The sequence below is a fragment of the Podarcis raffonei genome, chromosome 12 (assembly GCF_027172205.1).
Source record: "Podarcis raffonei isolate rPodRaf1 chromosome 12, rPodRaf1.pri, whole genome shotgun sequence".
In the NCBI taxonomy this organism is placed as follows: Eukaryota; Metazoa; Chordata; class Lepidosauria; order Squamata; family Lacertidae; genus Podarcis; species Podarcis raffonei.
Genome location: NC_070613.1, coordinates 44,557,097 through 44,584,808, shown reverse-complemented (window position 1 = coordinate 44,584,808; position 27,712 = coordinate 44,557,097). Strand labels below are relative to the sequence as shown.

General features: G+C 42.7%; 1 protein-coding gene and 2 long non-coding RNA genes across 6 annotated transcripts in view; 2 read left to right on the top strand and 1 right to left on the bottom strand.

Moving 5' to 3' along the window:
• Positions 1-11,303, bottom strand: part of CNOT10 (CCR4-NOT transcription complex subunit 10) — a 30,030-nt gene extending 18,727 nt beyond the window's left edge. For 2 of the 4 annotated variants that reach the window (XM_053410409.1, XM_053410410.1), the window contains exons 1-6: positions 11,029-11,303; positions 8,014-8,108; positions 7,353-7,514; positions 6,849-6,999; positions 747-889; positions 260-346 (exon numbers count right to left, since the gene is read on the bottom strand). In XM_053410409.1, the coding sequence (XP_053266384.1) occupies positions 260-346; positions 747-889; positions 6,849-6,999; positions 7,353-7,514; positions 8,014-8,108; positions 11,029-11,050 (660 nt within the window). In that variant the 5' untranslated portion in view covers positions 11,051-11,303. Of the gene's footprint in view, positions 1-259; positions 347-746; positions 890-6,848; positions 7,000-7,352; positions 7,515-8,013; positions 8,109-9,586; positions 9,681-11,028 lie in introns of those variants that run through there. The other 2 variants (XM_053410407.1, XM_053410408.1) reach the window with 1 other exon arrangement.
• LOC128424346 (uncharacterized) lies at positions 5,192-6,409 on the top strand. Its single transcript, XR_008332988.1, has 2 exons — positions 5,192-5,466; positions 6,316-6,409. It is a non-coding gene; the product is annotated as an uncharacterized LOC128424346 (long non-coding RNA).
• Positions 11,304-11,425: 122 nt separating the features above from the next.
• LOC128424352 (uncharacterized) lies at positions 11,426-19,177 on the top strand. Its single transcript, XR_008332989.1, has 3 exons — positions 11,426-11,555; positions 16,460-16,517; positions 18,971-19,177. It is a non-coding gene; the product is annotated as an uncharacterized LOC128424352 (long non-coding RNA).
• Positions 19,178-27,712: the final 8,535 nt, after the last annotated feature.

Here is a 27,712-nt window from a genome sequence, read left to right as displayed (position 1 = left end):
CAGCAACTATTTCCACAATCAGAGTGACTAGATTGAGCACAATGTTTGCCAGAAAAAAAATAGTTGCTGTGAGCTGTATCTAACACAGGCCAGTACACAACAAAGCTACTCTTACAGTTATATACATTGGAAGACTGTGCAATGGAAATAATTACAGTACACATATGTCCTAGTCTTGGGTCACTCGAAAAATGCAAAACAGCATGTAGTACCTTCAAAAGTGCCATATAAAATAAAAAAGCCCTATATTTAGTCTTACCTGATGAATTTTAGACCTAGCAGCTTCTGTCAGGGTTCCACTTTCAGCTTTGTGATTGGAAGTTTCCTTACTAGTGTTATTACCTGTCTGATCACAAATCAGAGATGAAACAATTGTCAGATTTTAAAGCAGATGACTGTGGGTGTTACATGATGCACACTTCATAATTCCTGAAGCATCTCATGAAGGAGTAGCCCTCCAACCCTAATCAACCTAATGACGGCGTTGCCACAAAAACAGTCAGAGAAAAGCAAAAAATAAAATAAAATAAAATAAAACCTACCACCAATTGTTAAGATGCCACTAGAAAGCAGTTTGGCTACAATAAAGGATTCCCATGCTGTTAAAAATAATTTTATTGATTAATGTGAACAGTTCCAAATCCAAACTATATGAAATTCCACCATCGTTTCAAAAGGCCAATTAAAGTTTATCTTGACAAGCATTCTTAAATTACTACATTTCCTCTATAGTCTCCTAGACCTACCTCATTTTTCCCATTTTTGTTGTTGCCGCCTTGTAAAATCATTTTTTCCAATACAGCAAGCAGATGCAAGGCTTTTTCAGCTTGGCAAGTCAGCAGGTATAAGTCTACAAGCAGGAAGCACACTGCCTGGGCAAATCTCTCCTCTAGAAGACAAAATAACAAAACATTTAGTGCTTTCCTCGATAGTGTTCGCTAAAATTAGTTCAAGGATCTAAACCTGTCCCAAATGCAGGTGATTTTCACATTTACATTAAGGATTACTTATGAAAACCAACCACCACAATACTTTTCTGGTTTAAATACAGTACTGACTTTGTTAAGGCTTTCAGTTTAAGGCTAGTCATATAAGTCAGTGTTTTTCAACCACTGTTCCACGGCACACTAGTGTGCCGCGAGATGTTGCCTGGTGTGCCATGGGAAAAATTGAAAAATTCGAAAGATTTTTTTTAAAAAAATGTCAAATTTTCGCCCACTAGGCGGGCGCCGGACCACGCACTTGTTGCCTCCGGCGCGGCGGGCGGGCGAGGCGCCCATGTCTCTGCCGGTGGTGCTGCCGGGCTCGTGCTGCCCGCTGGCCCGGCTCTCGGCGGCGCCCGAGGCGCCCAGACCCGCCGCCTCCGCCGCCCGCCATGGTCCCGCTCCGGGTGGCCTGGGCCGCGCTCGGCCGCACTCTCCCCCAGCGGGGCCTGCCGCTGGCCGGGGAGGCCACTGCCGCTGCCTCGGCCGGGGCTGCTGCCGGCGCGCCCTCTGCTGTTTCTGGGGCTGCTGCAGCTGATCCTGGGCTGCTGCCTGGTGGCACTCAGCTTTGGGGCGCTGTCCCTCAGCAGCTCCCTGCAAGTGAAGAACTCCTGCCCCTTCTGGGCCGGCTCCTTGGTAAGTGCGCCTGGCCCAACGCCTCCGGGGCCGCCCAGGGCCGGGCAGTCTGCGGCCGGGAAAAGGCCTGCTCTTGACATTCCCCTCAGAGGCGAGCTTCCTTTGTTGACCCCGATTGTTTCCTTTCGGTTCTCCGCCAGTGAGTGTTCGCCCTCTGATGGCAGGAGCGCCCGGCCCTTAGCGAGAGGCAGCTCGGGGGGTCGAGCGCCTCTATAATAACTCCCGATTACTGTTGATGTCAAATCTGCAAGATTCGGTTGTGCCCATTTACCTATGCATGTATGAATATGATACATTCCATGAACCTTCCTCGTGTGGAGAACAGTTGATTTGTTTTGTAAATATCACTTGATAAATATTGTTTATCATATGACATTTGATCCCATGCACAAGGCACAATAATAATTCTTATTGGTTTCCATAGAATTTGTTTTTCTATGTACAGCATCTCCCTGCCTCTGAGGGTTGCAAATTATGTTAACTTTCAGAACTGAAGATACAGTACTCCCATATGTAATGTATCTTCAGTGCTCAAGGAAAATAATGGGAACCTCATTATTACCTCCAAAGTTTTCCGGGTTATGCATCTGTTTATTTAAATAATAACTTAAATATTATTTTAAAAATATAACCATTTTTATACCTGCTGATTATGAAGTGCCTGGTTATCTATGATTCTATGATTCTATGTGCTGGCTATGCACATGCACACTCCGGCCCACAGGCGTCTGCGGGACCGTGAACTGGCCCAAGCCACAAAAACTTTGCCAACCCCTGGGGTAGAGCATGTGCTCAGCATGCAGAGAGTCCCAGGTTTAAAACGCAGCATCTCCTCGTGGGGATGAAAAACCCTGCCTGATACCCCGGAGAAGCACTTCCAGACAGTGTGGACAATACGCACCAATGGTCTGACCCACTGCAAGGCATTTTAAGTTTTGGGCATCTTGTATTATCTGAACACAAGAGCAACTGTTTTTCATGCTATTAAAAAACACCAAAGGCACGCAATTAATAAGATAAAATTGGGGCACCTAGCCCCTTTTTTTTGTAACCAGAGAGCTAAAACCGTATCAGATCCGTATCAGTGAGAAATTTGCATTGCAACTTGATGAGTCTACTGATATCAGTGGACATGCTCAACTCTTGGCCAATGTGCGTTTTGTTGATGGTGATGCAATTAGAGAAAACTTCTTTTTCATAGAATCATAGAGTTGGAAGAGACCATAAGGGCCATCGAGTCCAACCCCCTGCCAAGCAGGAAACACCATCAGAGCACTCCTGACATATGGTTATCAAGCCTCTGCTTAAAGACCTCCAAAGAAGGAGACTCCACCACACTCCTTGGCAGCAAATTCCACTGTCAAACAGCTCTTACTGTCAGGAAGTTCTTCCTAATGTTTAGGTGGAATCTTCTTTCTTGTAGTTTGGATCCATTGCTCCGTGTCCGCTTCTCTGGAGCAGCAGAAAACAACCTTTCTCCCTCCTCTATGTGACATCCTTTTATATATTTGAACATGGCTATCATATCACCCCTTAACCTCCTCTTCTCCAGGCTAAACATGCCCAGCTCCCTTAGCCGTTCCTCATAAGGCATCGTTTCCAGGCCTTTGACCATTTTGGTTGCCATCCTCTGGACACGTTCCAGTTTGTCAGTGTCCTTTTTGAACTGTGGTGCCCAGAACTGGACACAGTACTCCAGGTGAGGTCTGACCAGAGCAGAATACAGTGGCATTATTACTTGATCTAGATGCTATTACTCCTATTGATGCAGCCCAGAATTGCATTGGCTTTTTTAGCTGCCGCGTCACACTGTTGGCTCATGTCAAGTTTGTGGTCAACCAAGACTCCTAGATCCTTTTCACATGTAGTGCTGTCAAGCCAGGTGTCACCCATCTTGTATTTGTGCCTCTCATTTTTTTTGCCCAAGTGCAATACTTTACATTTCTCCCTGTTAAAATTCATCTTGTTTGTTTTGGCCCAGTTCTCTAATTTGTCAAGGTCGTTTTGAAGTGTGATCCTGTCCTCTGGGGTGTTAGCCACCCCTCCCAGTTTGGTGTCATCTGCAAATTTGATCAGGATGCCCTTGAGTCCATCATCCAAGTCGTTGATAAAGATGTTGAATAAGACCAGGCCCAAGACAGAACCCTGTGGCACCCCACTAGTCACTCTTCTCCAGGATGAAGAGGAACCATTGATGAGCATCCTTTGGGTTCGGTCAGTCAGCCAGTTACAAATCCACTGAGTGGTAGCATAGTCAAGACCGCATTTTACCAGCTTCTTTACAAGAATATCATGGGGCACCTTGTCAAATGCTTTGCTGAAATCAAGGTAGGCTACATCCACTGCGTTCCCTTCATCTACCAGGCTTGTAATTCTGTCAAAAAACGAGATCAGGTTAGTCTGACATGACTTATTTTTCAGAAATCCATGCTGACTGTTGGTGATCACAGCATTCCTTTCTAGGTGCTCACAGACTGTTTGCTTAATGATCTGCTCCAGAATCTTCCCTGGTATTGATGTCAGACTGACTGGGCGGTAATTATTTGGGTCCTCTCTTTTCCCCTTTTTGAGAATAGGGACAACATTTGCCCTCCTCCAGTCTGCCGGGACTTCGCCTGTTCTCCAGGAATTCTCAAAGATGACTGCCAGTGGCTCTGAGATCACATCTGCCAGTTCTTTTAATACTCTTGGATGCAGTTCATCTGGCCCTGGAGACTTGAATACATCTAAACTAGCCAAGTATTCTTGTACTATCTCCTTAGTTATTCTGGGCTGTGTTTCCTCTGCTGAATCATTTGCTCCAAATTCTTCAGGTCGGGCATTGTTTTCTTTATCGGAGAAGACTGAGGCAAAGAAGGCATTGAGGAGTTCAGCCCTTTCTGTGTCCCCCGTTTGCATTTCACCATCTTCTCCTCTGAGTGACCCCACTGTTTCTTTGTTCTTCCTTTTGCTACGAACATACCCATAAAAGCCTTTTTTGTTGCTTTTAACCTCTCTAGCAAGCCTGAGTTCATTCTGTGCTTTAGCTTTTCTGACTTTGTGTCTACACGTGCTGGCTATTTGTTTGAATTCCTCTTTGGTGGTTTCCCCCCTTTTCCATTTTTTGTACACATCCTTTTTAAATCTTAACTCAGTTAAAAGTTCTTTAGATAGCCACCCTGGCTTCTTTAGGCACCTTCCATGTTTCAGTCTCATTGGTATTGCCTGAAGTTGTGCTTTTACTATCTCCCTCTTAACAAACTCCCAGCCATCATGAACTCCCTTTCCTTTTAGTATTACTGTCCATGGGATCTCACCCAGCACTTCCCTAAGTTTTATGAAGTCGGCTTTCTTAAAGTCAAGAAATTGAGTCCTAGTATGCTTGGCTGCTCCTTTCCGCTGTATAGTAAACTTCAGAAGAGCATGATCACTTGCGCCTAATGATCCTTCCACTTCTACCCCACTAACCAGGTCATCAACATTGGTTAGGACCAGATCTAAAATGGCTGTTCCTCTTGTTGCTTCTCCCACTTTCTGGACAATGAAGTTGTCTGCAAGGCCAGTGAGGAATCTGTTTGACCTTATGCTCTTTTTTTGCAAGGCATTGCCAGAAAAAACAACAGGAGAAGAAATTTTTCGGGTCACATCAGAATACCTTGAACAAGGAGGATTTAAGTGGGAAAACTGCACAAGTGTCTGCACCGATGGAGCTGCAGCCATGGTCGGGCACACCAAAGGCTTTGTAAGCAGAGTGAAGGAAAGAAATCCAGATGTGATTGTTACGCATTGTTTTTTACACTGTGAGGCCCTCGTAGCCAAGACTTTACCAGCAGACCTAGTCCATGTGTTGGATAATGTTGTGCGCATGGTAAACTTTGTAAAGTCACGACCCGTGAAAAGTCGCATATTTGCAGCTTTGTGTGAGGAGATGGGAGTGAAGCATAACACCTTGCTGTTTCATACGGAGGTCCGATGGTTGTTGCGTGGCAAGGTCTTGGTTCGTGTGTATGAGCTGCGGGAGGAACTTAAAGTGTTTCTAACAAATGAGAGGTCAGATTACGCAAAGCTGCTTGAAAGTGGTGTGCAAGGCTGGCATACCTGGCAGATATATTTCATCATCTGAATGAACTGAACACACGAATGCAAGGCCGAAATGAAAACCTGCTTACAAGTACAGATATAAATGGATTCCGTTCAAAGGTGCAACTCTGGCATCAACACGTGGAAAGTGGCAATCTTGAAATGTTCACACTCACCAAGCAATGGCAAGGTGTTCACACTGCTGCACCGTATGAGATAATAGTTAAACATTTAAAAACTCTCGAGGAGATGTTGTCATTTTATTTCTCTTCAGCCTCCACTGAATGCCTTGACTGGGTTAGGGACCCTTATAGCTCAGCATCAGTTGGTGGAAAGGACTTGACTTTACAGGAGCAGGAGGAACTAACTGAACTGAGACAAAATCGTGGTTTCAAGCTAAGATTTGCTGATCTACCTTTGGACAGTTTTTGGTTGGATACTGCCAAGGAGTTCCCCCTTCTGGCAAACAAAGCTATTTTGACATTGCTCCCATTTTCCACTACATATCTGTGTGAGATGAGCTTTTCAAGCATGATTGCTATAAAAACTAAATACGGAGAGAGACTGAGAGCTGTTGACAAAGAGCTACGTGTGTGTCTTTCTTCGATTCCAGCCAGAATATCAGCTTTGTGTTCAGCCAAACAGGCCCAGGTTGCACACTGAATAAAGTATTTTATAATTTTTCATATTTCTGTTTACTTACTATTTCATAATAAAGTAATTATAAAATACTTTCTTTGTGTTTATTTGATTCCTATTCAAGAGAATTACTTTATATATAGTCAATACAGGCACAGAGTTAAATTTTTAAACATTTTCTAATGGTGGTGTGCCTTGTGATTTTTTTCATGAAACAAGTGTGCCTTTGCCCAAAAAAGGTTGAAAAACACTGATATAAGTGCACATAACTAGACAATAGCTTCTGCAAACTTCTGAAGTTGTGCATATGAAGAGGTATCTGAACACAGGCAGCTACATATTTGCTCTTGTATTATAGTATTGTTATATGCATAAGAGAAAAATATGTTCAATTGTTTTTGAACTATTTATCTTGTCTAGCTATGTAATTTTAAATATAACGAATACAAATTAGCTTTATCAAGCAAAAGTTGCATGAAATCTGAGATAGGGGAGACTAGGACCAGGAGCCTTTTACCTTTGTCAACTTACCAAAAGGTTCTATGAACTGATAAAGCTTCTCTCCAACTATTATCGCTTCAGTATACTGCCGAAGATGGTACAAAATAACAGCTTGATTGTAGTAAAGCATGCTGTTTTCAACATCATCTAATCCATCCATTTCCTCAACAGCTGAATGAACCTGGGGGATAAAAACACAGCCCTTTTTTTTTTACCCACTCCTCCATTTATGACCAAATAAAAAAAGCACTGTTAAATCAGTATGTGCTACAGACTGGTCTATGTGAAAATGTAACTTGCTATTGCCATTTCCCAAAGCACCCCAGAGTGTACCAAATACAAGATGATAGTTTACTTACAAACAGAAATAAGAACAGAAAGAACTTCCTGCAGTATCTACTCGGGTCTGCAAGATTCCATTGCCTTTTGGAAATGACTTTTTGCAGGATTATGGAGGGACGAGAAATATTTGTGCAAATCACAAGGAACCCTTTACAAAAAAGAGGGTGGAAACAACAAACAAGCAAGCAATACCTGGTTTTTCAGCTGATTAAGTGTTTGTTTCAAGTTGTCAGTTGTTGTCTGATTACTTTTACAGAACTCTGCTACTGCCATGTTCAAAACTATTTTGTAATCATCCTTGTTAATTTCTTGCAAGCAGCTAAGGTGTTGTAGACAAGCTTCGTAGTTCCCAGCCTGCAAGGATCACAGTTGAAAAGGCAATGTTTAAATAGACACATTTTAAAAATCAAAACCCAGATTAGAATTCCAAAACACTGCTTCTAATTTACAGAGGAGCACAGGCAGATGTCACATTTTCCAATCTGGAACAAGTCATGTGTGCAATCCTTCCGCCCTTCTCCTTTTCCTACTTCAGTGGGAAATATTTGCCTAGCTAGCAACCTAAACTATGCAGAAACCAAAATATTAAAAGGATTGCTAGAGTGGAAAGATCTATCAAATTGCATTTCCCCTGCAAAAACATCAGACTAAAGGCTGGAGGTATTCTATACCTGTTGGGATGTCTGAATTTATTCTTTACAAGAAGCAGTGCCTGTGATGTGAAATAAGCTGCTCCTCAAAATCATACTAGCTCCACACTTTGCTTGCTATGGGAAACACTGTGCTTCCAAAAACTAGCTATCACACTACATGTGCATGACATACATATTTGCTATCTCAAGAATTGCCTTACCATGAATGCTTGCAGAGCACTGTTTGAGAGCTCCTTCTCTTGATCAGTAATCCCAGATGATGTGCCTGCTGCTTCATGTTTTTCTGCTCCCTGATCTGCAACACAAGTGTTTCAAGCAACAGCTAACTCCAAGCATAGTTTCGAACCATTCTAAGAAAAGCTTAAATCATATTGTGTTCTTCTTGCTCGTGCTCCAAGCATATTTTTTCTGAGAGAATACTGAATTCTGTAATTTTGAATCCTTGCTTTTGAAGGTTCAGGTATATTCATTAAGAACAGCAGATTGAAATAAATAAGTCAATGAGAAACTTAAGTATTTGGGTAAACAGTGCGGCTTGCGTGGCACCTTACAGAAGGGTTTCGTGGAATGTAGATCAGATTTGCTGGGAGATGTCTGGGTGATTTGCAGTTAAGCTGGGAAATATATCGAACTCCCAATACATCAACAGCCGAAACAACTAAAATGCTATTTGCAATAGAAGGCTGAAAATGAAAACTTAGAAATACACTCCTGGTTTTCCCTAAGAGAAAGCACTTGTCTGCTAGGTTCTGGTAGGGATCACAAATTTCTGGAGTAAGCATGTGCAAAGATCTAGTTATAGGTAGGTAACCGTATTGGTCTGCCGTAGTCGAAACAAAATTTTAAAAAATCCTTCCAGTGCCACCTTAGAGACCAACTAGGTTTGGTTATTGTATTCTGAAGAAGTGTGCATGCACACGAAAGCTCATACCAATAACAAACTTAGCTGGTCTCTAAGGTGCTACTGGAAGGAATTTTATTTTGTTTCGACATGTGCAAAGAGGAACCCTGTTCCTTAATTCCTAGCACACATGCATACATCTGAGCCTGTATTTTGCAAATGATGAGTTTGTGGACCTCAAAGTTCTAATAAAAAGTGAAGTCTGACATTTCTTCCCTTACAAAGTCCACAAGAAAATCCAAGTTCACCTTTAAAGCGTTTTTGCCCAGTTTAGGTTGAACTCTGATGAAAAAGGCCATTCTGGCTTCTATTACACATTCCTTGGTCACAACCAGATTAGATTACTTCAATGTGTTCTATTTGGGGCTGCCTTTGAAGTGTTCTGACACTTCCAACTGATGGAAAGCATATTAGCAATTTTATTTTAGTATACTGATATTATACCAGCTTCATTAGCTTCAAATGCAAAACCCTGGTTTTGGCCTTTACAGACCTAAAAGTTTTAGGATGTGAATATCTAAGGGACCACCTCCTCCCAAATCCTAGTTGGGACCTACTTGCATACTTAAGTCTTCAGCTGAGGCTCTCCTCTGTGTTACCACATTGCATATCAAATAGTGGTGTAACAGTGGTTCTATCCAGGCTTTAAGAAAACTTGTCTAGATTCCTCTTATGCCAGCCTGTAGGTGCCAGATCAATATGTTATTGTTTTGAAAGTTGTTTGAACTGTGTGGTCACAGAGAACTCTTCTATTATAGATCATTGAAACAGCTGCTTCTGTAGATTGGTCAGTCCCATTCCATCTGCAGCTCGTATCTTTCACCTGCAGGGGAAAAAGCTTGAATCCCAAGCCTCTTCTTACTATATTGTACCTTTTCGTGGATCTTTTGGTGATGAAACCTGGGATATAAATAAAATACAGTATTTGATTGCCCATACTGCTGATGCCATTTCACTGGTTTTGATGCCATTACGCTGGTTTCCCAGAGGCTGTTTTGCTATTAGTGGTTTTTTTTAAAAAAATGATTGTTTTATTATGACTCAATAGCTCTGGAAGATGGCACCTGCCAGAATACCCTGTTCCCTATTGCATCTTGTCACTACCTCAACCGAGTCCTCAAACTGGGTCTAGGGACTGACCTCACTGCACTGTCAGAGGATTCTCAGGCACGTTTATCAGTTCAGATAGAGAGCTGACTAGCCACAAGAGAAACAGCATTGGAGCCCAGGCTAATTCATCGTGTTCCTTACATTATGCCCCCCAAGGTACAAGAGTGCTGCACTGCACAGAGGATGTACAGGGAAACTCCCAGGCCATGTTTTGATTTGATTGAATGCCCGCATGCTGCTTTTCCAGCAACACTGAGCTCAAAGCAGCTCATGATAATAATTAAAAATGAGCAAACGAGATTTCTACCGATACAATATATACAAAACACAAGAGCGTATGAAGCGAAAAACAAACCACAATTCGATACGCAATGCAGTTCAAAACAAACATGTTTTATACACACACACACACACACACACATATATATATATATATGTGTGTGTGTGTGTGTGTGTGTGTGTGTGTATGTATGTATGTATGTATCAGAAATAGCTGTTGGCCAGCAGCTGACACAACTTCTCTGGGAAGGGGCAGCGGCATAGCCCCCGGCAGCAAGTTCTTTCAGAGTATGGGCCTGAGAAGCCCTATTAGTTGCCCCCTGAACATCCATAGTGGAAGAATAGCAGAATATAAATGCAATCAAGTGCACCTGCCACCACCCTCTCACAAGGAGCGCTTTCATTTATTTCTGTTTTATTTACTACGTTTACATACCACCTTTACCCTCCAAGGACCTCAAGGTGGTGCGTGTGGTGCCCCTCCTCTCTGTTTCATCCTCTCAACAACCCGGCGAGGTAGGCTAGGCCTCCAACCTCACCCCAGAGAGTGAGGCATTTGTCCTCCCAAGGCTGTAGTCCAGCACTCTGTACTGTTGGGGAAAGAGGAGGCGGGATATAAGCCGCAACTTGAGCCTCTTCCCCAGGGGGCAGCGACCACTAGGCGAAGCTGCCCCTCGCATCCCCGCTCCTGAGGCGACGCCTCACCCCGCCCGCCGGCCCTACATTCCAGAACCGCGCGGAGGTACACACAGCACCCCTCCCGCCCCATCCAATGGAGGCAGAGGAACCGCGGCTGAAAGGGGGATCATTCCGCCACGACCACCGAATGAGGTTATTCTCTCCCCCCCTCCCTCCGCCTGAGGAGTAGCCCCGCAAGCAGCCGAGGTAGCCTCTAAGAGGCAGCCCGCGCCTGCTTTGTCCTTACCTCCGCCTTTGTCCGCTGCCATGGATGCTGCTCAAGACTCGTGCGCGGCTTATTAAAAGGCGGGGAAGAAAAAAAGACGCCGTGTCTCTCTCTTTCCTCTCTCTCCACCCCCGCAGTCTCAGGTGGACTCGACCGCCTCCTGCGACAGCACCGCCGGGCTAGAGGAAGAGGAGCGGAGGGGAGGGGGGGCGAGTCTATTTTATACTCCCCACCTCAAGTTCCGCCGAGCAGCGCTCGCTCTCTTCCTCTCAGCTTCCGGGTGAGGCTGGAGGGCCTTTCTAGGCTGGTGGCGTCTTCTCGTTTGCCGCGGCTTGGTGGCGTCATGCACGCCTGCGACGTCTCCTGGCGGGCAGGAGCATAAGAGGGTGGGGCCATGGGGAGGGGGCGGTGACTCATCTGGTTGTGGGCGCGCAAGAGTCAATATGGCGGCCGTGTCCAGGCAATTCAAGCCAGAATTTAGCCCTACTTCCTGACTTTCTTTTGCTCTAAATTACTCCATCAGTGGCGCAGTGGGTCACAACCAGGAGGTTGGTGCTGGTTCGAGTCCACCCCTGGACAGCTGTGGGCGGAATTCCTGCATGGCAAGGGGATGGACTAGATGACTCTTGGGGTCCCTCCCAATTCTATGGGACGCATTGGCAGGCGCGAGTTTCCGTGAAAAGCACTCACTCTTTCCCTGTAACAATCTCACAATCGTAGCCTGACTTCTTCACGCCTGGGCTAGGGTTGCCGCCCGTTAGGGACCCTCTCCAAATGCATGTGTTTGAAAGGGTATTTAAGCTCTGGGTAGCTAAGCATAGACAGATTTACAAATTCGTATGTATGTGTGCGAGCGTAGCAAAGTCCAGGGGGGCCACCCTGTTAGGTTGCAATAGATCGTTATGGATTGCTTTGAAGTCACTTCAGAACCAGATAAAAAAAAAAGTCCACCAACTGCCCCACCCTGCCCTGTATCTTGCCAGAATAAAGGTGGCAAGTGGCAACCCTGCCTGGGACAGAAGAGGACAAGTGAGACAAAGCACATCCGGCGAAGTACAGTGATGCTGGGTTTTAGTAATAGCATCCTTTTCTAAGTGCTTACAGACTGACTGTTGAATTATCTGTTCTAGGACCTTTCCTGATATCGATGCCAAGCTTACCGGTCGGTAGTCACCCAAGTCTTCTCCCCCTACCCTTTTGAAGATGGGAACATTGTGTCTGCCTCCAGTCTGCAGGGACCTCACCTGTTCTCCAAGAATTCTCAAAGATTATAGACACAGGCTCTGAGATTACATCCACAAGCTCCTTTAGTGTACCCTTGGGTGCAGCTCATCAGGCCTTGGGAGATCTGAATTCATTTAAAGTAGTTAGCTGTTCCCTTACTACCTCTTTTCCTATCTTGGGCTGCAGCTCCCAATTGACATAATTTATTATGTTATCGCCAGATTGGGCATTGCTTTCCTTTTGGGTGAAGAAAGAGGCAAAGTGGGTGTTGAGCAATTCTATCTAATAGCATTTCTCTATCTTCTCCAGGCAGAGGATTTGCTTTTTCTTCCTCTTGTTTCGAACATAGCCAAAGAAACATTTATTATTTTTAACCTCTCGTGCAAACCTGAGCTAATTCTGAGCTTTAGTCCACCTCACATTCACCCTGCAACTGTTGGCTACTCCTTTGTGATTTCCCCTTCCATTTCTTATACACATCCTTCTTACATCTCAGCTCATCTTTAAGCTCCTTAAGCAGGTACACCAGTTTATTTAGATGCCTCCCACTATTAGTATTAGTCCTGACCCCAAACAGAGCATATAGCTTTTAAGGTAGGGTTGAGCCCCAGCAGCAAGATGGTCTCAGTGTGTGTTGTCTGTACACACTAAAACTGTGTACAGTGTAACTGCAAAAACAGCTGTACTTGTGGTTAAATCTGCATCTGAACTGACACTTTACTTCTAGGATACATTACCAAAGACCCCAAACTCAAAATCTTAACTGAAACGATTCAGCCGGTTTTTTGATACACAGTGCTTTATTCAGATAATATTATCTTCATGGCTTACAAAACCATGAATAAATTATTGAACTGCACATTTGCAACATTTTATTAAAGACTGGCGCTGTGGGTAAAAGCCTCAGCGCCTAGCGCTTGCCGATCGAAAGGTTGGCGGTTCGAATCCCCGCGGCGGGGTGCACTCCCGTTGCTCGGTCCCAGCACCTGCCAACCTAGCAGTTCGAAAGCACCCCCGGGTGCAAGTAGATAAATAGGGACCGCTTTCTAGCGGGAAGGTAAACGGCGTTTCTGTGTGCGGCTCTGGCTCGCCAGAGCTGCGATGTCACGCTGGCCACGTGACCCGGAAGTGTCTCCGGACAGCGCTGGCCCCTGGCCTCTTAAGTGAGATGGGCGCACAACCCCAGAGTCTGTCAAGACTGGCCCGTACGGGCAGGGGTACCTTTACCTTTACCTTTTATTGCCACTAGGTGGCATTGTGCTGCAGCTTAATGCACTTCAACAACCCTTTTTAATGTTAACATCGGTATGAATTTGAATGTTATTTGAATGTTAATGTTATCTGAACGTTATTTGTAGCCAACGGCATTTATCTGCTTGTCTTAAAAGACATACATGGGTAGGTGCAAAAAAAAACCCCAACCCTCTGTGTCCAATGGTGTCTATAAAATTGAACACAGTAACTGGCGTCTAGGCTGCTGTAGAGTTGAGATCCTACACCATGTGACTGCTGATAAATCCTGCATGTGTAGACACAGAATTCACTTCCAAGATAGAAACCATGCCACCGAAACAAAAGTGGGAGCATAACATGTTTTGGCAATCCGACACTGGAAGTGTGTCAAAGGTCTTTTCGTGAATAACCACTTATACAACAGGGTTCCAGTAGCTCATCTTTCTTCCCACTCCCAGATGGATCAGTCATAGTCCATGTTTATGTAGGTCCACCCATGTGAAAAATAATATATATGGGGGGGGGATAAGTTCCACCAAACACAGTCTGTAATGCAATGCTAGTTATTGGTTCCTAGCTCCATACTCCACAGGTGCATAACCAGCATGGTGTTAAAGTGACTCTCACTCTTCAGCTTACCACCTTATCCTTCCTCTCACTTTCTCAAAGCGCCTCTCCCATCTAAACCATACATTTAACACACATGGCTCCCCCCAAATAATAATTGGAACCGTAATTTGTTAACGGTGCTGGGAACTGAAACTTTGAAAGGAGTAAAGTATCATTCATTGAGAACAGCCAAATGCGGACTTCCGGGTTGGCGCCATTGTTTAATGGCGGATTCCCTCCGAGCTCCGGAGGGAATCGGCTCCGTAGCGTCTGGGTCTGGCCCCTGCGGCGAAGCGGGGACCCTTAAAATCACAGGCGCGGATGCCTGTGAACACAGAGACTCGGCGGGCACCATTTGCGCCCCCCCAATCCGCGACGGAGCCTTTTTAAAGGCTTCGGAACGGAGGCAGGGTGAGGCGTGGTGCTGAGAGTACTCCCTCGCCTACGGAGTGAAGCCGCAAGCCATTGACAGAGAGCGCCAACTTCTTTCAAGACCGACTGGACTCTAAAATATAAACCCGTGAGTAATACGGAGATTGGAACGTTAAAAAATTTTAATTTTGGATCTGGAACGAGCGGGAAGGGGCTAAAAAGGAAGTCACCCCCCCCTCTTTGTAAACAATTTAAAGCAAAGGACTGGGCAACTAAGGTCGAGAGAACCTGTTTTTTAGTGAAAAGATCTTGATTTCACGGTTTTGACACTATAAGGATTTACTGGAGGATAAAAAGAATTTGGGGACTGGAATTTCACCCCCCCCCCGAGACCCGGGAACGCCCCAAGAGAAAGTCTGTTGCATGGAAGATTTTGACAGCTGTCAAGAGAGCTGCTAGTCAGCTAGTTGCCAGCTGGAAAAAGAGAACATTGTTTCTGCTGTTTTTGCTGGTTCACTTGGTACAACTTTGTTGAAAACAATGAGGGCTGATACAAAATAACTGGACTTTTGGTTTTGAGCTGAAAGGAACATTAAGGAACTAAAATCCTCCTAGAGGGATAATAGGGATACTACATTACAAAAATGACTGGAGTACGTAAATTCCAAGCAGAACTGGACAGAACACTCGCTCTCTTGGGAAACTTGAAAGATGAATACAATGTTATGTCTACAAAGGTATCACTACTACACTGGACAGTAAACAACAGTTTTGAGCCTGATAAGGACTTGAAACAGGAAGCCTACTTAACTGAACAAATAAATGAAACTGAAAGTGCAGAAATGATGGAGCAAGGTGCTGTTTTTGAAGAAAATGAAGGAGAAGCAGGAGATGTGCAGGAGTTGAAGGAGAGTTACAATATGAGGCCTGACATGATGATAAAAAAGGACAATAAAAATTGGATGTGGAAAGTCTGGTCTGAATGGGAGCCTGGAAAATGGAGAGATCTCCCTTGGAGGAGATCTGAAGACCTGAGGATTACAAATCTGCGGAAGGTGAAAGCTGGAGCCTTGGGGACATCTGGATCTGTAAGAAATTTGAAACAAGAGTTGGAGCCCCCCACAGGCTTTGCTTTTAAGTATGGAAGACTGGCTGGAAGCAACAAGGATTCTGCTGGGCCGGAGCCCCTCCGAGATTTGGGGTTTAACATTAAGGACCATCAAAGAGACCGGCAGAAAGGAACTGAGAGAGATAAAAGGGCCTCAGATGTGAGGTCTCCAGGCTAAATAAATAACATAAAGACTGATGGACATTGGTCGGGGACTGGAACCGGGAAAAGGGTGGGTGGAGGTTGGGAATCCAAAGGGTACATAAGGATAATTTGTTTTCTTTTTTTTATTTTTAATTAGTGGTAAGGAAATTGGGTAAATCGTGGAAGGGAAATTTTGGTCGACTTTAGGAAAAAGGTTTAAGAACAACTAATGAGGTATAAGTATTGATGTGTGTTTTTAACAAGGTAAAATTGGTTTCTTCTTTTTTAAATTAATTGAAAATAAGATTGTTAAAAATAAATGGAGGAAATGGAAAAAAGAAGCAAAGTAAAAAATGGTATGTTAGAATAAATGTATAAGTTAAGGTAAAGAAATAAGTTAAGGACTTGCTGAACTGACAATTTAAATTGGAATACAAGAAGGGGAGGTGTGAGGAGGTCTGAGAAATAAGGTTAAGAACAATAAGTATTAGTAACTTTATGTGTTTTTTCTATTTTTCTTTTGTTGTTTAATTTTGTTATGTATTTTTGTATTTTTCTTTTGTTCTGTTTATTTTTTGTTCTTGTTTGTTTCTTGAAAATGCTAATAAATATTTAATTAAAAAAAAAAAAAAAGAGAACAGCCAAATGCATTAAATGGATGGTGTGTGCTTGTGAGCCATGTCTCTGTTTTAAATGTACTGTATATCCCGAAAATGTAAGATCTACCCCTTACATATTTATTCCAATACTTTTTTTGTCAAGGTGCATGCTTCGGACTGCGAAATAACTAACATACCATTTAAATTGTAACAACCAACAGGTAAATAAAAGCTTCTTATTATTATAGCTGAACATAACATATCAAATATGCAGCTAACTGTACTTGTATTTTAACGGCTCATTCGTACATATTTGTGTGTGGCATGTGTACTAAGACAACCTACACATGCCACACACAAATATGTGTTCTAAAACACCTGTGATGTTGGGGTGTCAGGCTCCTGGGTTTCCTGAATATATGTTTATTACAGAAGGGTGGGGTTGGGAAAGAGGAGTCAAGAAATAAACATTGGATGATGTCACAAATCCCATTAAGTCAAGTGAGCTACTGAGCCATGTTACCTGAAAGCAGCTTTGTGCTTCAAATTTCACTAGAGAAGGCAGGAGACCACCTGAACAAAGAGAGAGGGACACCAGATTATTTGGTTTACTGTTCCTTATCAGGGTTCCCTTTATATGAAGCCTGGAATACCAGTTTGCCAGTTCAGTTGCTGTTTCAGACCAATAAGTAGCAGGTAATTCTAGCCATCACAAAAAAAGGCAAAATACCCATTCAAGTTGCAAATGAGCCAGAAAGCACAATTAGCATTTGAGTAGTAGTCAACAGTAACCGCAAGACAGCTCCAAGCAAAGCTTTTAAGGCAGCTTTAAGCAAAGCTCAGCTACTGGCTCTTGAAGAAGAAATTCTCCTGGGCTCTGTGTTTGATTCAGACAACCAATAAGCTTCCCTCTTCCTTTTCCCAAAGATGTCTTATGTCAGGACTGATGGAAACAAGGCAACTGAATCATGAAATTCCTTGTTACCTTTTATAAGCGTTGCAAGCTGGGGCAAGGAGTAAAAAAAGCCTCACGGTAACTTTCTGCATGGTAAATTGTCAGTGCATGCCAGTAGAGTAGAATGTGGGTTAGGTTTTGGTATAATGGACAATTAAATTTTGCTCATGAGCTTTTTCTTTGACATACTGAAGCTCCAGACAGCAGAACCCTGTGATCTCTTAATCCCAGATGTGTTTGGTCTCAAAATAATCACCAGTGGTGAGTAAAGGTCTCTCTGCACATGCTCAGTGGTACTTTCAAAGTTGTTCAGCTGGAGTATGTGGAATAACCCTCCGCATATAAACAACATGCTTAAGTCTAATTAACACATGAAGGGGTTAACACTATAGAGTAAGCTGTCCTGCCAGGCTTAGCTATGTCCACTTCCCCTCTCCATGGAACTAAGTAATCAATTTCTACTTAATTTGTTTCCCCTCTCCTTTTTACTGAGAATCTCAGCGTGCGAAGAGGTTTGAGCTGGTTGTTCCAGCTCAACAGCATGGCTCTCACAAGCCACTCAAGTTTCTACAACAGTGGTTCCCAATTAGCTAATTACTGAGGGCTCCCTCTTTTTCAAAAGCCAAGCCATGGACCCCCTACTTTTGAAAATTTTTATCTCTATGGTAGTTACCTCTGCAAAACAATTTTTTGAACAAAATGTGGGGTAGCCCCTAATAAGCAAAGGATTTTAGGTATACTAAAAAACTAGGGCTGAGCGATATCTGTCTTTCAACATTGTGATGTATCAGCAGCTAAACATCGCGATATTGCAATATATCACAATGTCTGAAATTGGAGATAATAATAATAATAATAATAATAATAATAATAATAATAATAGAAGAGATCAGGTGTGGGGATGAGGGAAGAAGCAGCCGCAGAGTTCAGATGGGTAGGAGGAGGAGAGGAAAAGCTGCTCTGTCTCAATGCCAAGGGAAGGTACTAACACGGTGCCATGAAGTGAGAGCGATCCCTGGTCTCCTTCAGCATGAGGGAAGGCAGCCCAGATCAGCAGCATTATCAGCTGAGATCAGCAGTGCATTGAAATCGGCTGCCCTGTTCTCCCTCACAAGAGGAGTGATATATTGCTGCGTATTGCCAGGTCAAAATCGTTATCATGGTGTGATTTCAAAACCAATTTTGGCCAATATATTGAAAAATCACACAGCGCTAAAACAGACCATAAAATTTGTGATATCACCATGCAAAAATGACAAAAATTTAGTTGGAGGGAGGCAAGGAATGGGGCGGTGGACCCCTTGGGTGCATTCCACAGACCACCTGGGGTCCCCAGACCCCTAATTGGGAACCACTGTCCTATACCAATAATTTAGGAACTTTCATCACTTTGCAACCAAGCTGTGTTTTACTGCCTGTGCAACTATTGTGAAGCACATGAATCTGATATTTGTAGAGTTTGTAAGTAAACCATTTTTTAACTTACCATATGTGGTATTTTCCTATGAGGGAAAGTTTGGAAAGAAACTATTTAAGGGGACATTTTGGTGCTCACTTGGAACTGTATATTTTAAAGGTCTAAAGTGGCCTATGTTTCCATTCTTTTCTTTGTTTCATGTTTTGTGACTTTAAATCGCTGCTAGGGCTTTCTCACCGAAGAATACTTGCCCCTGCATCTTGACATCCAGGAATTCTCTCATACATTTATAGCACCAGCAGAATAGCCTGTGGGCCTCCTGATGCTGTTGGTGTCCAGCTCCTATCAATCTCCACAAGCACAGTCAGTCCTCAGAAATGCAGGGTTAAATGGCGGCACACAAAGCATATTCCAGAGCTGGCTGAAAACCAAGTCCTCTTTGGATGACTTAATGAGCTCAGTGCATGGTGGTAGTTATTAAACAGAAACAAGAACCTGTGTATAATTTACTAAATTAGTTAACAGTTTTGAATGAGGAGCCTCTGGATAAACAAGGAGGCAGCCATATAGAGATTCAGACGATTGATTGATTGATTTTATATACTGCCCTAGACCCTCAGGGCGGTTCACAGAATATCAAACCATCTAACTGTAGTATACTGACTGGCAGTATAGTTTTACAGCTTTATACAAGATCTTTCCCAATCCCAGTCTTATCTGGAGATGCCAGGGAATTCATCGAGACCTTCATCTAAGATATGTGCTCTGCCACTGAGCTACAAAAAGGTTGTCCAATGGTATAATACAGGTATCGGCTTTCAACACTCTTCTGGAAATGTCAGTGATAAATACTGGAAATGTTGTAGGAAAATATGCGACTTTATTCAGTACTTGTGGGCCTGCTGAAGAGGCAAGTAAATAAATGTAGAAATTGAGAAGTAATGTATTGGGGCACCTGTGTGTGTGTGCATAAAACCCTTCTGCTCACCTTATTTGAAAGCGTACAAAACAGGCTGTTTATTGCTCGAATAACTCTGGACAGAAATGTAATGAAAAACCTGGATATAAAAGCCTAAAGTTGTTCTGCTCCAGCCCGTAATGATAAATGTAACCCTATAAAACTATATTTATACAAGTGTAAAATTTTATATGGCTCTAAAATAAACTTGCTAACATATATAAAAAACACAAACAGCACAATCCCACCCCATTAAGCATGCTTGTGTTCCACTTATTCTAATAAAAGGGTTACCGAACAACCCAGAACACCAGTTACACTGGGAGCAGGTGGGGAGACATAATACCTCTACAACAGCAGAATGGCTGCCATATCCTATGCTCCCTCAGCCCAGGATGGGAGAAGAAACCCACCATTTGGAAAATCCTGAACTTGCTCCCTATATGTCATTATAGTGAGGGTGTACCTGCTGATGCAAATCCTATAGCTCATCAGCCAGTGTGATTTGAGTATGGGATTGTAGAGCTACCCACAAATTTACAACATAAATATCAAATTGGCTTTCTCAGTTGTATTTTCATGCCATAGGTAAAGGTAAAGGGACCCCTGACTATTAGGTCCAGTCGTGACTAACCCTGGGGTTGCGGCACTCATCTCGCTTTATTGGCCTAGGGAGCCGGTGTACAGCTTCCGGGTCATGTGGCCGGCATGACTAAGCCGCTTCTGCTGAACCAGAGCAGCGCACAGAAACGCCGTTTACCTTCCTGCCAGAGCGGTACCTATTTATCTACTTGCACTTTGTTGTGCTTTCGAACTGCTAGGTTGGCAGGAGCAGGGACCGAGCAACAGGAGCTCACCCCGTCATGGGGATTCAAACCACCGACCTTCTGATCGGCAAGCCACCCGTGTCCCTTTTTCATCCCATAAGAAATAACAAATACCTCTTTCTCAATAATGGTTAATCAAATTATGGAACACAATCATTATGACTAAGCTGGTAACTTCTGGCCGGAGGAGTCAACAACTTTTAATAGAAGCTCTAGTCACAAGTGGAGAACCTGCTGGGCATCAGCTATGACCACGGGTGTCCTGCCAGAGGTTTCTCCTCCTGCCCTACCCTAGTTAAGAATCCAAAGATATTCAGATAGTAAAGTTTTTAATTCCTTGTTGCATTGCACATATGTCATCAAACAAAACATACATTTTACCAAATGGTGGTATTTTATCCTTAGGCTAAAAATAAACAAGGCTTCTTCTCTCTCAACAACACAACTTTTATAACATTTTAGGGCTATCATTCTAAGTGGCATGACTGTTATATAAAACAGCAATTACTGTATCACGAGTTTAAGAATAACATAAAAATGGCATCCAGATTAGGAGCCCTGAAATAGTTGTTCCTTTATCCTCTCCCTAAGCATGATCTCCACAGTGCTGGGGCTCATCAGTATATTTTGCTGCTGCAAGTGCAACAGGGAAAGAATATCTCCACGTGAAATGGGACTACTAATCAGAACTCACTATCACATCACAAAGGATTAAACTGCAAATGTTTCCTACGTGCAGGGAACTGGGCCTGCAGTGATCCATTGCCGTCGCTTGAGGATCAGCTGGCCTCAGTGGTGCAGAGTGCCTTCCACCAGCTTCAGCTAACTTCTGTCATCTATGCTCAGGCAACCTCTACGCTAGATTACTGCAGCACATTATATGTGGAGCTGTCCCTGAAGACAGTTTGGAAACTTCAGGTAGTGCAGAGTTCAGCAGCCAGAGGCAAGGCGGATTTTTGAGCAGACTGCACTGGCTGCCAATTAATTTCTGAGCCCAATTCCAAGTGCTGGTTTTTACCTATAAAGGCTTAAACACCTCAAGACCGCAATACCTCAAGGACCACCTCTCCCCATATGAACCAATATGGACCCAGCAATCATTACCTGAGACGATAGGTTCAGAGGGTGGGAACACAAAAATGGGCCTTTTCTGCAGTGGCTCCGTGTTTATGGAATGCTCTCCCCAGGGAGACTCACCTGGTGCCTTCGTTGCATATCTTTAGGTGCTAGGCGAAACCTTTCCTCTTCTCCCAGGCCTTTGGCTAATTAAACATATGGCCTTTTAAACTGTGTGTGACGTGGGGGTTATTGTTGCTTGTTTGTCATTATGGTATGTGTTTTTATGTTGTAAACCACCCTGTAATCTTTGGATGAAGGGCAGTATAGAAATGTCATAATAACAAAATCATATTTGTTTGGTTTTGTTCAAATCTACTTATTGTCCAACAGTACACTCCATCTGAACCCATGATGATTTAGTTAACCAGGAGAAATTGTTCAAGGCTGTAAACTGTTAAAGTCATAGCTGAACAACACAGCACAGGTGGCCTGGAAAAGGTGGCATTGTAGAGCTGGGTTTGGGAACCTTTTTCAGACCAACGGCTACATTACCTTCTGGGCTCTCCAGTCCTCAGGTATGGAGGCTGATCTTAGGGATAAGTTACATAGTTTGTTAGAAGTCCAGCAATTTTACAACTCATTTATTTAACAACCCTTGGGGGGATGCCATCAGGACCCAGCAATCTGTTAGTTTTAAATTTGTCAGTGAGGCCTAGAATTTTGTAATAATAATATTATAATAATAATTTATTATTTATACCCCACCCATCTGGCTGGGTTTCCCCAGCCACTCTGGGCGGCTCCCAATAGAATATTGAAAACATCATAAAACATCAAACATTAAAAACTTCTTGTCACCACTGTCTGCTTCTATTCGTCAGGCTCCCTTCCTAAGGGAGTTTGTTCAGGAAAAGGTATCTGCCCTACCTCTTCCATAGTGAATGAAGGCAGATGCAAAGAATCCACTCAACTTATTTACAATCTTCTTTTCCTCCTCTTAGTTAGACCCCATTTAGCATCTTGTGAGAATGGAAAGTAGTTAGTGAGGGGGAGGGAAGAAAATGTATTTTAGTACTGAAGACAATGTTTCCAGTTAAAAATACATCTTAAGTATAGTAAACCTATTTAATCATAACACTTTAATATTAAGTTGTCACCCACGACATGAACCTGATTGTCAGAAGTCATTAAAATATGGAGATTTTTGCTACAGTGTACACAAAGTAAAAGCAATCTTCTATTGGTTAAATTCCATCATGCTCACTTATTAAGCTATGAATACCTGGAAATCCTTTAATGGATTAACTGTATCTGCCTGATAAGCTTTCAGAGGCTGTTAAAAATAGCTGGAGACTGATTCTACTGACACACTTTTAAAAGAAGCCTGCTCTACATATTTTTAAAAAAACAGGAGCACACTTGATTTTTTTTATCTTTTTGAGCAGGCAATTCCACTTGCATCTTCTTCACATTTTCAAGAAACATGCTTCAGGAGCAAACACCATTGAAACCATCTCAGCCTTTTTTTCTCCTCTTGGCAGCAGACACCTAGTGACCCAGAGAAATCTGTGTACGTCATTAGCTTCCAACGTGTGCTGTGAAGACAGACATCCTTCTCCACGAGCATCCGTTTTGCACTGCGATGCTCATCCAAGCAGATGTCTGACTATATCGTTTGACACAAACAGGGATGCACATGGGCAGCCAGTGCCACCAATTGTTAAGTTGCCCCTGACTAAAACGGAACCGGCTGGGCTAATAAAGACATGCCATGCTTTAGTGGTAGGTAAAATGACAAGTGGAGTGAAAATAATCTAATTAATGCAAAAATATACAACAAAGCATTCGTTCTGGTCTGAATAATTTATTTAAGAACATAAGAAGAGCCTGCTGCATCAGGCCAATGGCCCATTTAGTCCAGCACCCTGTTTTCACAATGGCTGCAGCAGGGAGAGATAAGTTCAGGAGGCAGGGAGTGGTGTTGTCCTGGGGACCCCAAATCTGCCACCTCTCCCAGCTGTCCGCAGCCTGCCGCCTGAGGCGACTGCCTCACCCAGCCTCATGAGTGGGCTCGCCCTGGATTCTGAGCTCCTCACAGAGCTCTAGGACCAAAGTCTCCAAAGCTACTTTCATACGTGGCACTTCGAAGCACGTTTGAACCAGCTCTCATTTTGTGTATGTGTGTCCTGTACAAATGTGGTTCATGCAGAAGAGAATGAAAAGAGAGAGAAAATGCCTAAGAGCAAGAGCTGGGATCTGTAAACAGTTCTGTACTTCCAGCCAATTAAATAGTAACAGGCAAGAACACAGTTATAGAATGAGAAGTGCTCTTTTTTTTTCAAGGGTGGAGTCTGGATTTTAAAAGGTGAGGTCATGAAAGAAAAGCTGACTGAAGCAGAAAATAATTGTCTATGTTTTGTGCAACATGTTTGGCTGGTGCCTAGTTGGTGGGGATGATATTTCAGTACTTGGGGCCAATTTATTGTAATTGTGTTCAGCTTCAAATACCTTAGTTTAACTAAAGGGGAAAATGGGATGAGGAAGAGCAAGAGTAAGGAAGAGCTAACACCCACAACCTCTTGGTTTCTGTTGTTTGATTTCTCAGTTACTTCCTTCTTTATACACAACTTTTAGCTACCCTCATTCACACTTCCTTTTTAAAATCCCGATGCAGTCAGGAAAGCTGTTTCTCATCAATGCTGTGTATCTTGAGTGTGTGTTACACAAGCACATTACACAAGATGCTATATACAACAACACACTGAGAATATGCCTCAGGTGTCCTGACACTGATAGAACTGATGCTCCTTCAGTCATTGATTTTGGCTAGGAACTTGCTTTGTATAAGAGAGGTTAAGGATGAGGTGTGTGAATGAACTTATTGGTGTAACATAGAAAAGTTCTCAACACAGAGGACTAATTGCGCTGGTATACAGTACAACCATATAAAGTTATAAAGAGCTAATTGACAACCAGTTATTCAGACTAGTCAGAGTGCAAATTCAATGTGTTGTCTTTGGTTTATCTCTTCATGTTTATAGGTTGAGTGTTTGTATTAAGTGTCTAGTAGTTAATTTACCTCTTCATCTATGCAAATAAATCACTGGACTGTTAGGACTGGTCAATGCAAGCATACACATCATTTTATATCTCACGGATCATTAACTTATTGAGGTACATCCACCTCCTGGCAATCAATTTTCTAAAATGTTTGCTTTTATTTAGGATTCTGAAACCTGAGTTGTGCTCTTACTTCTCTATTTACAGGGCACTTTAAACAGTGTTCAGTAAATAAGCTTCTCTATGATTCTCTGATTAAGCTTGGGAGGGGTGGGGAGGATTAAGAGATTCAGGAAACCGCAGCTCACTATATGTGCTCATATAGTGCTGTCTCTGAAACACTTCCACAAATTCTGTATTAGAAGACTGCAGCTGATAGGTACAAATATGATACGCTGGTCCACTGGTAGCTGTTTAGCCCAAAGCCATCTTAAAACCTTTAGAGGCCCTAAGCACTTGAAAATATTGTGGTGTTGTGCCCCCAACATATGTAACTCTAAATAAAAACAATACTAAACCGTAAAATAAATATTTCTTGGTTAAATTAAATTGGTGGTTGGTGGGTAGTAACTTATTTTCCATCACACTTACCCAGGATCTAATTCAGGGATGGAGAACTAGATCTGGCCAGCCTAATTTGACAGGTGGGTCGGGCTGCCACCTGTCTATCACCTGGTGTCACAATGATGTCTAGTGATCCTCCTGCCCCCTAGTATGAACAGGAACCAAACACTGCCATTGAAGGCACAGCCTGGGAAGCACCTTTCAAAACACAGGAGTTGCAAGGGGCATTGCAAGACCGAACAATCAGCAGATCACTGGTCTTTGCAAAGCACTTTGTACAGGGTTTTGCAGGTGCCACCGATTGGCTGAGCCAGGTCTTTACCTGCCCCACATCTGATGTCATATCAGGTGTGCAGCAGGTGGGTGTGGCTTGGACAAAATGGCTTTGCAAGCCAGATTGGGAGGCCTGGTTGGGCCTGCGGCTCTCCATCCAAAAATGTTGCAAGTTAACACTTATTTTGCTTTGTATTTATGTAATTAAGCCTAGATAATAATTTTTTTGTAATACTGAATTTTGTGTTTGCCAAATTGTTGGGTTTTGTCATTTCTGAATTTACCGACATATATTTTGTATATTTGTATTTCCAATACTCTGTATTTCAAAGTTTTGAATGTTTGCTTTAAGCCGCTTTGGGCACAGCGTTTTGTGGAAAAGGGGCATATATGGTAAGTAAGCTCAATCCATCAATCCCTAATTCACTTGGTAGTGTTCAAGGACTGAACACAGAGCCTTGCACATATAAAGATTGTGGGGTTGTGAGAATTTTATATTTACATACGCTTCAGGTTACAGACTCCACTAACCCAGAAATAGTACCTCAGGTTAAGAACTTTGCTTCAGGATGAGAACCGAAATCGTGCAGCGGCAGTGGGAGGCCCCATTAGCTAAAGTGGTACATCAGGTTAAGAACAGTTTCAGGTTAAGAACGGACCTCCGGAACGAATTAAGTTCTTAACCCAAGGTACTACTCTCTCTCTCTCTCTCTCTCTCTCTCTCTCTCTCTCTCTCTCTCTCTGTATTCTTTTAGAGATCCTTAAAATAATAAAAAAGGCACCTCTCGCCTCACATAACTATAGTTTCCAAAAGCCTCTGGAGAGATGCAATGACTATTAGGCTATAATCCTGCTCAATTACACTTCTTTTGGGTAGGCATGTATATGATGGTGCTGTTAACCAAAAAATCCTATGTATTCTTATTCAAAACAAATCCCCTTGTATTCATTGGGGTTACTCTTAGGAAAGTGCATATGGAATTGCTTGGTTACTAAGTCTCTCTTAAATGTAGATATGCTGAATATGGGTAAGGTAAGGATTAAACTGTATGTAGTTGCCTGCCTCTTTTCCAAGTGTGGCTGCCCTCCTCCACCATTGCTTTTTTAGTATAGCACTTCCGTACCACACAGAAGGAACATTATGAGTACTGTTATCATTTTTCTCTCTGACACAAATGTATGTGCAAAGGCACTGCTTTCCTTTACTGCTTTCTGCTGATTCTGAGCCTGTGCGGTGGTTCCTAAATCAGCACAAATGGCCAAACCTTTTCCCTTTTCGGCTTCTGCTGGGAGTAGATTGTGTGTGGGAAGCCGAAGCATTAATGGCAAACAGTGACATTTCAAGGCTATGACCATCTGAACAACAGTGTGACAGGATATATAAATAGCCAAGAGGAATCGGTGATAACTGCAGCAAAATCCTCCATTGCAAAAAGGCCAAGCAATTAAAAATAACTTTTAAAATATAGCATAAATAGATGCAGAAGGAAAGGCGAGAAAAGGGATGATGCCTCTAGCAAAACGAATGAAATCTGGCAGGTCTGTCACTAGCTATATATTTTCAGGAAGGAATAATGGCCTGTAAGGATACAAGAGTCTAGAAACAGCATTTCTCTTCACAGCTCTTTCCTTCAGTGATTCTTTTATTATCATCATGTGCTGTTCCAGGCATATTTATATGTGTTTACTTCAGGCAGCCAAAGGTTTCTACATCCGTCACACTTTGCCTCCACCCTGATTTAGCTATTCATTTATTTTTAAAGTTGCTTCTTACATTGGCCTCACCAGATACATTTTTCATTTTTATGAGGTTCCCAAAAGGGCAACATGGATGGGGGATCTAACCCATATGCTGCAAATAATAAACACTTCTTGTTGTTGTTTAGTCATTTAGTCATGTCCGACTCTTTGTGACCCATGGACCAGAGCACCCCAGGCACTCCTGTCTTCCACTGCCTCCCGCAGTTTGGTCAAACTCATAATAAACACTACAGATGCAAATACTGTAAATATTGACCGGGGCCAGTCTTAAAAGAATCAAGTCTTCAAAAAAGTTATATGATCTAAGAAAGTCTTTAAAAAGGACTTTAAAAAAAAATCCAAAAGGAAGGATTCTTTTAAAGACTTTCTTAGATCATCTAACTTTTCTGAAGACTTGATTCTTTTAAGGGAGTTTTTAGGTTTTAAAGAAGAGTCTTTTAAACTATCTTTTTAAAGAATTGTTTTAATTTATTTTGACTACGGCAGACCAACACAAATTAAAATTAATCACATTTAATTTAATAATGCTACTGATTCTATTT